The sequence below is a fragment of the Mus musculus genome, chromosome 12 (genome assembly GCF_000001635.26).
Source record: "Mus musculus strain C57BL/6J chromosome 12, GRCm38.p6 C57BL/6J".
Lineage (NCBI taxonomy): Eukaryota > Metazoa > Chordata > Mammalia > Rodentia > Muridae > Mus > Mus musculus.
The window spans coordinates 20309424-20323167 of NC_000078.6; the positions used below are offsets into that span (position 1 = coordinate 20309424).

General features: G+C 42.7%; 1 protein-coding gene across 1 annotated transcript; it reads left to right on the top strand.

Moving 5' to 3' along the window:
- Positions 1-2789: 2789 nt before the first annotated feature.
- On the top strand, positions 2790-13317 carry Gm40881 (predicted gene, 40881; the record flags this gene model as incomplete). The annotated part of the gene is made up of 5 exons (XM_017315288.2): positions 2790-3217; positions 10182-10308; positions 10511-10571; positions 11239-11414; positions 11873-13317. Coding segments are annotated over exons 1-5 (1935 nt in total), but the record flags the coding sequence as incomplete, so codon positions are not given.
- Between the last annotated feature and the right edge of the window lie 427 nt (positions 13318-13744).

Consider the following 13744-nt stretch of genomic DNA (forward strand, 5'->3'; position numbering starts at 1 on the left):
AACTTCCTCCCTCTCCCCTCCCCTTGCTGTTCTTATTATCTCCCGGTGTAGAGATGAACCCACAGGCTCTATATACTCCAGACAAGCACTAACAATGTACCATTTGGGCAACATCCTAGCCAACCTCCTCTTCTTCAAAAATTTCAACCTCAGGTATATTATAGCAACAAAAACAGACCAGTACACCCAAGGGAAAAATAATAGGACTATAGTCTTCTATATGAAAAATATAGGCTCAAATATATATGGATTCATAATTTCTAAGACTTTAAAACTAACATAGGTTTACATGGTATGTATTTTGAACGAGCCCCTAGTGAGGTCTACAAGAATACTGTATGATCAAAGGCATTTATATTTTACAGCAATACATAAATGTTTGTATGGTATGGGACAAGTGAATTTGTATATTGTCTCAAATCAGTTTTAGAACAATTTTATCCTTGAGAATTATTATATGTTTTTTGAGTCAGGGTTTCTCTGTATAGAACCCTGGCTATCCTAGAGCTCACTTTGTAGACTTGGCTGTCCTTAAACTCATAGAGATCCACATGTCTCTGACTCCTGAGTGCTGGGGTTAAAGGGATGTGACACCATTCCCAACAAGAATTATTTTTAAAAATAGATATTTCAGGTATTTTTTAAAATAAACTTAGTGGTGTCCATGTCTCTAATGATAATATCAGCATCTTCTTTTCTCGATGCATTAAAATATGTAAATGAGGGCTGGGGTAGTAACTCTGTGTTCGAGCACTTGCCTATAGGTTCAAGGCCTTGGATTCAATCCTCAGTACCACACACAAAAGAGTGGGTAGTGTTTTCTTGATTCCTGTTCAACATGTAAACCTTAAATTATGTTCACGTTTGTGTGTGTCTCTGTTTGTATGTGTATCCCTTTGTGTTTGTCTCTATGTGTGTGTGTGTCTCTGTATGTGTGTGTCTGTGTCTGTGTGTGTGTCTCTCTATGTCTGTGTGTGTACCTGTGTTTGTATGTGTGTGTATATGTCTATGTGTATGTCCGTGTGTGTGTCTGTGTGTGTGTCTGTGTGTGTGTCTGTGTGTCTGTGTGTGTGTGTCTGTGTGTGTGTCTCTCTGTGTGTGTCTGTGTGTCTGTGTGTCTATGTGTCTGTGTGTGTGTGTGTTAGACACATTGATTAGTTTGACTGGTACTATATTATGTCAAGGAAAAACACTACTTTCTTTTAACTTCCCAAGGCATCATAGAGACCATGTCTCCAAAAATAAAACCTTGAAAAGTCACAGGTAATATTCTTCAATTTCAGAGAAGAACAAAAGGACTTATAGGTGGAAAGAGAGGCAGAGGGATCAGAAATTGCCTTGTGAAGGAGAGCCTGTACTATAACACAATACCCTCAAGTTATACATGCTGAGATAGGTGTGTCCCTGAGACACTAAATGGAAGGATGTTCACAATGGTGGAAAGTGGCAGAGAGTTGCAGAGTTTGGGGATTGCAGTTTATTGCCTTGTGCAGGAATAAAAGCTACCCACTGCCACAGCTATTTTTGAAGGCGGAACTTATTCACAGGTAGTGGTGGTAAAATACCAGAAGCCATACATAACGTCTGACCTCAGCTGCTACCTCATACAGCATATTTGTACATGCGAGTCTTAAAAGGATGGACTGGTCTACTGTCCTATGGCAGCAGGAGACCACTTTTATTTCCCATGCTGGGCTTATAATGTCCTTCACATTCCCTTTTTTTCAGACACACAAAAGGTTTTTTTAAAGTTTCTCTAGGCTGTATTGTTGGCAGCAGCAGTAACCATGCCTCTTGCCTCGGGGAGTTAGAGGGTGTGATTTTTGACTAGTGCCTTCAGAAACTCTGGGTTTTTAAAATACAGCTGAGAATTTCTGAATGAGATATAGATGAAAATGTTCTAATTCAGATGATTTATTGGCCCAATTTTGTCTGTGATCAGTCAGCTGTGCGTTGGAGTACTCTCTGAGAACCATCTGTACCTCTGGTTCTCTTGGGTATCCCCCACTTCCCACAGCACATCACTGCATTCTATGATTTTCTCAGGGTGAAGCCTGGCCTAGCACCCTAAAACTGTCTTCAGGTAACTGGGAGTGTCCCTAATTGTGCAAGCTTAGGAAACAGGATGCTTAATAGGGGTTGGAGTATTCTTCCAAGTCGAAGGTTATGGGTTTGAATTCCCATTCGGCTTGTACCATGGTCAACTCCCTATGCAAAACACCTGCCTTTATCCTTTATCCCTGGCTTCTTAAGGCTGTGAGAAGGACCACAGACAGAACATGGTCCCTATCATTGCATCCCCAACTAACTGTCCCTACATCTTGTCCCTCTAAAGTGCCCTGGAGGATTTCACTGTCTTGTAGGGGGCGAGCTACCCACACTGTCTCACTGGCCCTTTCCTGAGGTTCTGGTGGGGAATTCAGGGGGTTCTGAGGCTAAAGGTGGGATTGGGGAGCAAAAGGGTGGGCTCCCTTCCAGCCGGGAAGCAGTGTCCCCGGTTCCACTCCACGCCCTCTGGGCAATGTTGCTAGAGGTAATGGCGGGTGCGGGGTGGGAGCCGGGAACCGCAGCTCATGAGAGGGCGTGCCCTCGAACTCCAGCATGTCCGGAAGGCAGATGCAACGCAGCAGCCCACAGCCACTGACAGGCCCTGAGCGCACATAGCCCTCCTTGCCCAGGCCTCTGCTTCCTGGCGGCGCGTTAGAGGCGGGCGACCCGATTGGCGGCCAGGCCTGCGCCCCGCCCCGCCGGGCGGGACTCCGCGCCCTCCCCAGCCGGGCCCTCCCCTTTCCGCGGGAGGCGTCCTGTTTAGCGGCTTGGTGGCTCCCAGTTCTCGCTGACTGCGCGCCCGCGTCTGGGCTCCTTTGCAGAGGACTCGGTAGCTGCAGCTCCCGGAGCACAGCGGGCAGAGCTGCGGACTGCGCGCTCCCCTGCTGCCCCGGGCCTCCAGCGGTGGCTCCCGCGCCCCGCGGCGACTTCCGCTCCCGCGCTTCCCTTTGTTCAAGTCCCCGAGCGGCTGTGGGGTCCGACCCCGCGCCCTGGGCGACTGAGGCGCCCGCAGTCCGCGCCCTGGCGCCCTGGAGCCCTGGCGATGCCGGACCAGATCCCTGTGTCGGAATACGTGGCCGAGACCCTTGAGGACTACATGGCGCCCACGGCCTCTAGCTTCACCACGCGCACCGCCCAGTGCCAGAACTCCGTGGCGGCCGTCGAGGAGGTGAGCGGTAGCGCAGCCCGCGCCGGGCGGGAGGCTTAGGGTCGCGGGGATCGCGCTGCGCCCTGGGCACCCGGTAGGCTTCCGCACCAGGTGCCCGATACCCAGTGCCCTCCGCCTGCGCCCACACCTGGGAAAAGTTTCTGGTCCCCCAAAGCCGGACGCAGCCGGACCAGCAGTGCCCGACACAGAAGCCCTTTGTTCCCTGCTCTAGGGAGAGGCTGCTTGGCCACCTTGGGGCTTTTTTGGGAACGCTCCTGTCTGTTCCCATTTCCCTCGCAGGGTTTCAGGTTCTTTGCTCCTATCCTCGGAGAGGTCAACTTCGGCTGCAGAGTCTGTGGCGGCTTCGAGCCGGGGACCCCTGAGAGCTCTGCGGCCCCGGAGTGATGGCTCTCCCTGCGTGGACCTCTCCAACTTGTTCCGGAAGCCCGGCGGGGGCAGCTGTGGCTTCTGAGCCAACATATAGAGCAGATCCAGGGACCCCAAGCTGCTTAGGCAGGGGTGCCCATCCCATCTTGGGAGGCCTGGCAGTGCCTACTACTTGCCACAGAGCAGCGCTGTAGAGGGATGTGGAGAATGGTCTCTTTGAGGTCCAAAAGGTCTTTGGTGGCCTCTTCTGGGCTACCTGTATGGTGCCTGTTGACAGTATGATCAGCTGCTGTGCCCTTAACCTGGAACGGGACTGCATAGTCATTGTATTGCGTGGCTATGCAGCGAGTTCTCCAGATCCTGGGGAAGAGGGACTGCGAGAAGGAAGCAGTTTGGGTTGAAAATTGAAGCAGGATTGGAAGAGGCTGAGTGAGTCCAGAGACCACAGCTGTCCACAGCTTGGGAAAGCCTCACTTACATCATTTTCTTTACCTCCCCAACAGAATTTAGAGTTTCATGTTTTCAGCTCCGTAGGCTTTGTTCATCCAGCTGGACTCACAAAAGGTAGCTGGAGAAGGAGACACACATGTGTAGCAGTAGTGAACCGATGACTACATTTCCTTTGCTCAGAATTTTAACATCAAGGTACATATTTTAAAATACTTGTGTCAGAGGCTGGTGTTCAGAGAGCTTTTAAATTAAGCTATGTCATTACATCCTTTCCCCTTGCTTGAACAAAGCATTTGCTATTAGGCTTCGCCTGGGCAGGGGGTGGGGTGGGGGACTACACTATTATTCTTTCGTTTAAAATATTTGTCTTTGTAGTCCTACACAGTCAGGACTAGACTCAATGAAAAATACTAGGTTCAGCATCCTGCTCTTGGAAGTGAGCTAGGGTATCCGTTCTTCTCCTTCACCCTAGTCCCCTTTCTTTTCTCTCTCCTGTCTTCCCAAAGATCTGCTTGTAAATCTTTTGTAGCAAATTCAGTGAGAGCAGATTGCTTTAGTCTGATTTCCTCTTTAGGATTTACTTTTTATTGATTTGTATCTGTGTGTGACACTCAGAGTGCAGATGCCCTCAGAGCTTCTGCAGCCAGAGTTGTAGGGAGCTGTGAATTGCTTGGTTGTGGGTTCTGGGAATGAAACTTGGTACCTCCAGAAGAGCAGGAAGTTCTCTTACAACAAACCATTTCTCCAGTCACTGCATCACAGTTTAAAGACATTTCAGTGCTTGTTCCTAGGCCTTGGAGAAAAGTGGGGAGACCAGCAAAGGAATAGGGGTTCATTTGTGTCTGCAGTGGTGGCAGTGTAGAAATGTCCTTTAACTGGGAGTCATTCCCTGATACTTGAAGCATGGGTCTCCTATCATCCTCAAGGTAAAAGTGGCACTGTCCAGCATGCCTTAGTGGTAGAGACCAGCTCTACTGTGAAGATTGGCTGGCTGGAGGACTTGTATTGAAAGCAGTCCTATTTTGCTTTTATGTATTTATGTATTTATGTATTTATTTATTTATTTATTTATTTATTTATTTTTCGAGACAGGGTTTCTCTGTATAGCCCTGTGTGTCCTGGAACTCACTCAGACCAGACTGGCCTCGTACCCAGAAAATCTGCCTGCCTCTGCCTCCCGAGTGCTGGGATTAAAGACGTGTACCACCACGCCTGGCTATAACCAGTATGTTTATGTGCTTTAATTCTATGTTAAGAAAATGTGCTTTTGCCAGTTGGTTGCCAGCCAGACATATAAATAATATTATACAGATTGTGCAGGCTGTGTTTATATTTTTAGGGAATATACATATATGTATAAAATAACACATGAAAAGAGAGGTAATGAATTTGAAAGAGAGCAAGCAGGGATATATGGGTTGGTTTAGAAAATAGAAAAGATGAGATTATATTACACTTTCAAAAATAAAAGTAATTGTAAAGTAAGAAAGCATTAAATGGGCTTATTTAAGATTATCCCTTTTTGAGAGAGGTCATATAGGCACAATGGAGTCATGTGACTCAGGGTTTCAGCAGTTGACAAAACAGGAGTTCTGACCACTCTGGTTGGTTCTTCTATGTCCTTTCACTAAACAGATGTGGGTTTTCTTAGTGCAAGTTCTAAGTACTTATTTCTTCAGAATTCTGGTACATAGTGAATATCAGCTGTAATATTCTGCAACATGAGATAACCCGTCCTTGATTTTTCTAAGTTACCTTGGCTGAGAGCCTTTCTATATTAGACATTAGAGAGACAATCTATTAAATTTCCTTTCTATATCCATAAAGAAATTCATTCTGATTTGAGATATGTTTACCTAGAGAACCTGTCCTAATACAACTGTGGCTTTTCTCTACTTTGCCACTGATGGCGATGTGCTGGCTACCAAGAAGGCTCAACAGTGTTTCCCTTACGTTGCTGGCTTTCCTCCCAAGGTTGGTTGGTATCATCTGGTGAAAGGGAGCTGCAGTCTCCCTGAGCCCAGCACTGAGCCACAAACAGAACTCTTGTTTCCTAAAATTCCTCTTTAATGTTCGTTTAATGTGTAAGTCAAATAAACCCTTTCCTCTCCAACTTGCTTCTTTGTCATGGTGTTTGTTTAGGAATAGAAACCCTGAGTAAGATTCTAAGTAATCTCCTTCTTAGTGGCAGCAAGGTCAAAGTCTGGATCAGCCTGCTCCAAGGCTCAGGGAGGCTACAGAGCATGAGAGAGTGACCAAGCAAGAAAGCAAAGCAGGAAGTAGTGTTTGTCAAATGTTTTTGCCTTCATTTTCTAGCTTCAGTTTCTAGTCTGAGCTCCCAGTATGGTGGGCTGTGATCTGACAGAACCATGTAAAACATTTATTACCTGAGATGCTTCTGCTCAGAGGAAAACAATCACATCAGCAGAGTTGCAAGGTAGAGCAACAACAATAACAACAACAACAGCAATTGTTTCAAAAGCTGATTTTGCTGCTGGACAGAATCTATGGTCTCTTTTGAAGGAATATGGAAAATATCAGAAATTGAGATGGCAAAGGTCATAGAAAGCTGTACGTGGAGCTTAATTGGTTCTTCCCATAGGGTCTGGAAGATTGGAGTGTTGACAGTAATGCAGCCACACGAATTTGAGGTCATACTATTTCAGTGGAAAATGGACTGAAAACTTTAGGAAGAGGTTATTTGTGTGATATTTTGGCCAAAAAACAAAAAACTTTTGTACTTTGCTTATGCCCTGAGATATTGAGTATTGAGTAAAAATTATTGCCTGATTTGTATATTTTTATTCTATTGATAATTATTTGTTCAATCTTCCTATTTCTTTATTCAAGTTACATTCATATCGGTACACCCATCCCATTCCACCTTCCACAGTCCCTCATCACTGACTCCCTTTTATCCTCCCAGAGAGGGTGGGAACCACTTGAGTATCCCCCAACTATGGCATGTCAAGTCTCTGTAGGGTTAAGTCTCTGCAGGGTTAGACACATCCTTTCCCACTGAGGTCAGACAAGGCAGTCCAGTAAGGGAAACAGCTTGCACAGACTGGAACAGCTTAAGGGATATGTCCCGCTCTGGATGGTAGGGGCCTCCGTCCCAGCCTGCGTGTGCTCTTTGGTTGGTGGCTCCATCTCTGAGAGTCTCCTAGGTTCCAGGTTAGTTGACTCTGAGGGTCTCCTCATGGCCTTCCTATTCTTTCAGAGGCCCTCAATTCTTTCCCCAACTCTTTTAAAATACTCCCTGCGCCCTGTCCAATGTTAGGTTGTGGGTCTCTGCATGTTTCACTCAGATGCTGGATGGAGATTCTCAAAGGACAATGATGCTAAGCTACTATCTGCAAGTATAACAAATTATCCTCAGTAATGCCAGCCTTGGTGCTTGCCCATGGGATGGGTTACCAGTTGGGCAGGGTATAGTTTGGCCATTCCCTCAGTCTGTTTCAAATTTGTGCCTGCCTTACTTGCAGCAGAACAAATTTTGGGAGGAAAGGTATTTGGTTTTCTTAGTGTACTGAACACTTCACTGCTGGTTCTGCCTGACTGCGAGATGTCACCTGTTCTTGGTCCATAACTCAATGCTATATATCTAAGCTAAGATCACCTCCCTAGCCGCATTTGTGCCCTTCCATGCATATTCTCAGGCACATTCGACAGATGCCTCCACCCTAACCCTCCCAGCATCTGCTGATTTCTTTTCATTTTCCTGGCTTTCTGGCATTCTCTTGTCTCTTACCAAACCTGTTCCTAACACTCCCCTTCTTTCTTGACTACAGTCCCATCCAGTTTTCTCCCTTCTACCTGCCTCTTCTGTCTCTTTCATACCCCCTTCTGAGTGAGATTCAACCATGCTCATTTGTGCCTTGTCTTGTTTACTGTCTTTAGGTCTATGAAGTGCAGTGTGGGTATCCTGTACTTATGGTTATTATTCAGTTACCTCATTCCAGATATTAGTTTCTAATTGTACCCATTTCTCTAAAAAATTCATGATGTCCTTGTTTTTTATATTTGAATAGCATCCCATTTTGTAAATGAAACATGGTTTTTTGTGTCCACATTTCAGTTGAGGAACAGCTGCCTTCTTTCCTGTTTCTAACTTTTATAAATAAAGTGGATATGAACTTAGTGGAGCAAGTGCCCTTGTGTGTATATGCCTATGAAGGTACCCTAAGTGTAGCACTTCCTCCTGCTTGTATGTTTTAAATTAATGGGAGGAGTATTCAACATGTTTCCTCATCCCAGGATGGAACCTTAAACAAAACCTGCTGCAAATGTGGTCCAAGCGAGGCAGGGTCCATTAATTTAGAAACCAAATGTCACAGGATCATCCACATTGTGCCACTTCTGGAAACTGAAAGATGAAAATAGCATGGTCATAGATTCTTTCTCTATGGTTTCAGTTTAGCACCACTCCAGCCATCTTTTGACAGAGTCAGGATCCCAGGGAAGACTCTGTGAGAGTTCCTTGCCTTTAAGTGGTGAGGTTGATGCTTGAGTTGCATTTGGTGACCACAGGTTGTAGAGAAAACTAACACATTGAGAAATCTGCCATGGAGAGATGCTTACAGGGAGATGAAGTACCCAAACTGAGAGATATATGAGAAGTTACAGAAAGAGCACCATCTATGCCTTTAGGAATTGAAGTCCAATGCGTTTGAGACAAAGCTATTGGATTTGGTGTTTGCCCTGCTGTTTTTCTTGCCTTTGTCCAATCTTCTCTTCCTATGTGCACATTCCTATTGACTGGAATGGAAAGGAGTATTCAGTGCCAGTTTATGTAGGAAAGATATAACTTGCTGTTTGATTTTGCAACTTTGCTTTCTGATGTGGCTGTCAAGATACTGTCTTGAGTGTCAGCAGAGACTTTAGACATTTGAACAGTTCAGGAGACTTTCTAGATTCATCTTGGGGAAGATGAAAGTGTATATACACTCAAAATTTTCCTTTTTCTTTCTTTCCTTTTTTTTTTTGTTTATCCTATAATTTAGATATTCATTATCACCCTGATCACTGTCCCTACTCTAGGTCCATGCCCTCACAGATTCCCTCCTCCCAATCTCCTCTGTTTCTCCTTTGAGTGGGGTTGGGGCCCCCTATGTGCTCCATGGGCACATAGATTATAGTCTATTTTTTAGGATGGCATATGCTCATGACATCAATACTGCCTGAGGGTTCAGAGTCATTGTATTCTGGGTGTTGATGTTTCCCCAAACTCTTGTGTTTGTTTTGAAATTTTTAAATAAATAGGAGTGTTTTGCCTGTGTGTGTGAATATGAATATCATGTGTGCCATATCCTTAGTGTTGTTGGAAGGTGGATTCAGAACTCCTGTTCATAAAGCCATGTGTCCCCTGAATGCTAGTAATTGACAACTGTTATCTGGAAGACCAGCAAGAGATTTCCATGGCTGAGTTATCTATCGCTCTCTCCTGCCTTATGCTGCTTTTTATGTTCTACACTTATATTAATAATATTTTCATCTGTCCATTGGTCCATTAAATGTGCCTTGATTGCTAGTAAAGTTTTAGTAATGTTGCAGTTTAAAGCGTAACACTTCCTGTTTCTGCTAGATGAGTACAGAAGTGCAGGGAATGTATACTTCTTTGGAGGAACTGTGGTAAACAACTGAGTTCTTTCTATCATTTTTGTATCTGTGGTTGATATTTGCAGTGGAGTAAGGGTCTTAGTATGTAACCTCTGCTGTCCTGGAATGTGTTACATAGAACAGACAGGGATCCAGCTCAATGACGTATACCTGCCCGTGACTCTGGGATTAAAGACATGAACAAATACACCCTGCTTGTCCATGATTTTTCTCATTAGTGATTCTTCTTACAATTTCTGGGATGTGTCCTCAGTAGTGTTGATCTATTTCACCGTACATCTCCCTCTCAATTGGAATTCCTCTCGAAAGTCTTTACCCTATTTATTTAAAATGTTCATAAGCATTACAGGTGAAACTTCAACTCAATTTCCTTTAAAATGTTATGGTACTTACATTATAACTTCTGTGTCAGGAAGTCAGTGGAGGAAGCACCAGAATTGCATGAATATATGGTCAAGGAAGCGTACATTTACTTTACAGTGATGTCAGTACCATGCTTTGTGATGTACACATGTATGGGATATTTTAGGATGCAGTGACTTATGATGATGTGCATGTGAACTTCACTGGGGAAGAGTGGAATTTCCTGGATCCTTCCCAGAAGAGTCTCTACAAAGATGTGATGCTGGAGACCTACTGGAACCTCACTGTTATAGGTATGACTGTGAATTTTCTTTTGCTTTTCAAAATAGTGGGGAGACATGTCTCTTGGTTACTGATGGGGCTTTGTTATTTCAATTGAGAACAAGGAAGACTGAGCTGAATAAATAGTGTCCAGTGATGTGAAAATTCACAGTACCTTGAATTTTGCCTTATTTCCAATACTGTATCATTCATTATTCTGGTATTGTCTTTTAGGCTACACTTGGGAAAACCATCATATTGAAAGACATTGTCAAAGTTCAAGAAGAAATGAAAGGTAATTTTCACGTGAAAGCTTATGCAATTATGCCTCTAAGGAAATTTTACTATGATATGGACGCTCTAAATCAAAGCAGGAGTGTAAAATGTCAATACTTGAAGTGTAACTATAGTTACAATATTTTTAAAATATTTATTAATTTATTGTATATAAGTACACTGTAGCTGTCCGCAGATACTCCAGAAAAGGGCATCAAATTTTGTTACAGATGGTTATGAACCACCATGTGGTTGCCGGAATTTGATCTCAGGACCTTCGGAAGAGCAGTCTGTGCTCTTTACCACTGAGCCATCACGGCAGCCCTAATTATACTATTCTTAAAAAAATGTACTGCCTAGATATAGTTATCTTATTTATCTATCAAAGCATTCTTTTTTTTAAAAAAAAAAAAAGACGAGGAAACATTGCCTTAAGGGATACCTTTATTCAATTTGTACCTCTACTAGAGCTATACTGATCTGACAATGTGTATAGACTTACAAGACTTAGATATTGCACATCGAATAGTAATAAATATATATGCAAAACCTTCCGATAAGCAAATAATCCATGGGAAAGTTGGTGATACTCATATCTTTATAGTGAAATTGATCATTTGTTTAGGGTACAGTTTATGAGAGTCAAGAGCGTTGTCATAGGAGAAACCTTAGTTCATATATTACAGGTCTATGAGGAACAAAAAGTCAAACAGTGTGAATGCAGTGTGGAAACCTTTCATCTGTTACTCTTCTATTAATATATATATATCATGTGTCACAATTGATGAAAGCCATGTGAGCATAGGGATATTGAAAGAAGCAATGTACCGCTTTCTATCCCAGAACTGTGAGAAAATTGTCAGATTCTATCTTTGGTAGATATTCTGAGTATGATAAAAGTTTGCAATGAATTGGCTTTTCTAATTTTACTGGGAACTTCCCCAAGCTCACACTGTAGAAAATCTTTATGGGTACTAGGAATTTGAAAATTCTTTTGTTTGTCCTGGTTTACATTCAAATGTGGTACAATTCACGCTACAGGAAAATTTATGAAAGCAATTAGTGTTATAAAGCTCTGGGTTGTTCCATTTTCCTCATATAGATGAAATACATCATATAAATATCCCGTCTAAAAGGATGTTATAAATGTCAGCCATGTAATAACTATCACAGATATCTCGAAAGATGCAAAACAACCCATAATGAGGGAGAACACCATGAACATATAAAGTGATAAAACCAGATGATCTGGTACATCTTTATCATTAGACCAATTTGTAAACTTTATTCATCTTGATGAAATGATTGAACAGGGAAATTAATGTAGTAAACATATCACATGTGCCAATTTTCATTGCAGGTATGTAAGTAATCATAGTGGAGAGAAACTCTATGAATGTAATGAACGTTCTAAAGCTTTTTCATGTCCTAGTCATCTCCAAAGTCATAAAAGAAGACAAATTAGAGAGAAAACACATGAACATAACCAATGTGGTAAAGCCTTTCCAACACCAAGTCATCTTCAATATCATAAAAGAACCTATACTGGAGAGAAACCTTATGAATGTCATCAATGTGGTCAAGCCTTTAAAAAATGCAGTCATCTCCAAGGTCATAAAAGAACACGTACTGGAGAGAAATCTTATGAATGTAATCAATGTGGTAAAGACTTTGCACAACTCAAAAGTTTAAATCGTCATAAAAGAACACATACTGGAGAGAAACCCTATGAATGTCATCAATGTGGTAAAGCCTTTGCACAACTCAGTAGTTTAAATAGTCATAAAAGAACACATACTGGGGAGAAACCCTATAAATGTAATCAATGTAGTAAAGCCTTTACAGGTCACAATGTTCTCCAATCTCATAAAAGAACACATACTGGAGAGAAACCTTATGAATGTCATCAATGTGGTCAAGCCTTGAAAAAATGCAGTCATCTCCAATGCCATAAAGGAACACATACTGGAGAGAAACCATATGAATTTAATCAACGTAGTAAAGCTTTTTCAAGTCACCTTGGTCTCCAATATCATAAAATAACACATGCTGGAGAGAAACCCTATGAATGTATTCAATGTGGTAAAGCTTTTACAAGTCACAGTGGTCTCCAATATCATAAAAGAACACATACTGGAGAGAAACCCTATGAATGTATTCAATGTGGTAAAGCTTTTACAAATCACAGTGGTCTCCAACGTCATAAAAGAACACATACTGGAGAGAAACCCTATGAATGTAATCATTGTGGTAAAGCCTTCTCACAATACATTTATCTCCAATGTCATAAAAGAACACATACTGGAGAGAAACCCTATGAATGTAATCAATGTGGTAAAGCCTTTGTACAACTCAGTAGTCTCCAAAGTCATAAAAGAACACATACTGGAGAGAAACCCTATGAATGTAATCAATGTGGTAAAGCCTTTGCACGACTCAGTAGTCTCCAACGTCATAAAAGAACACATACTGGAGAGAAACCCTATGAATGTAATCAATGTGGTAAAGCCTTTGCACAACTCAGTAGTCTCCAAAGTCATAAAAGAACACATACTGGAGAGAAACCCTATGAATGTAATCAATGTGGTAAAGCCTTTGCACGACTCAGTAGTCTCCAACGTCATAAAAGAACACATACTGGAGAGAAACCCTATGAATGTAATCAATGTGGTAAAGCCTTTGCACAACTCAGTAGTCTCCAAAGTCATAAAAGAACACATACTGGAAAGAAACCCTATGAATGTATTCAATGTGGTAAAGCTTTTACAAGTCACAGTGGTCTCCAATATCATAAAAGAACACATACTTTCCTGATATAGCTGTCTCTTGTGAGGCTATTCCAATACCTGGCAAACAAAGAAGTGGATGCTCACAGTCATCTATTTGATGGAACACAGGGCCATCATTGGAGGAGCTAGAGAAAGTCCCCAAGGAGCTGAAGGGGTCTACATCCCTGTAGGCAGAACAACAATAGAAACTAACCAGTACCCCCAGAGCTCATGTCTCTAGCTGCATATATAGCATAAGATGGCCTAGTCTGCCATCATTGAGAAGAGAGGCCCCTTGGTCTTGCAAACTTTTTAAGCCCCAGTACAGGGGAATGCCAGGGCCCAGAAGTGGGAGTGGGTGGGTAGGGGAGCAGTGTTGGAGGAGTGTATAGGGGGACTTTCAGGATAGCTTTTTAAATGTAAA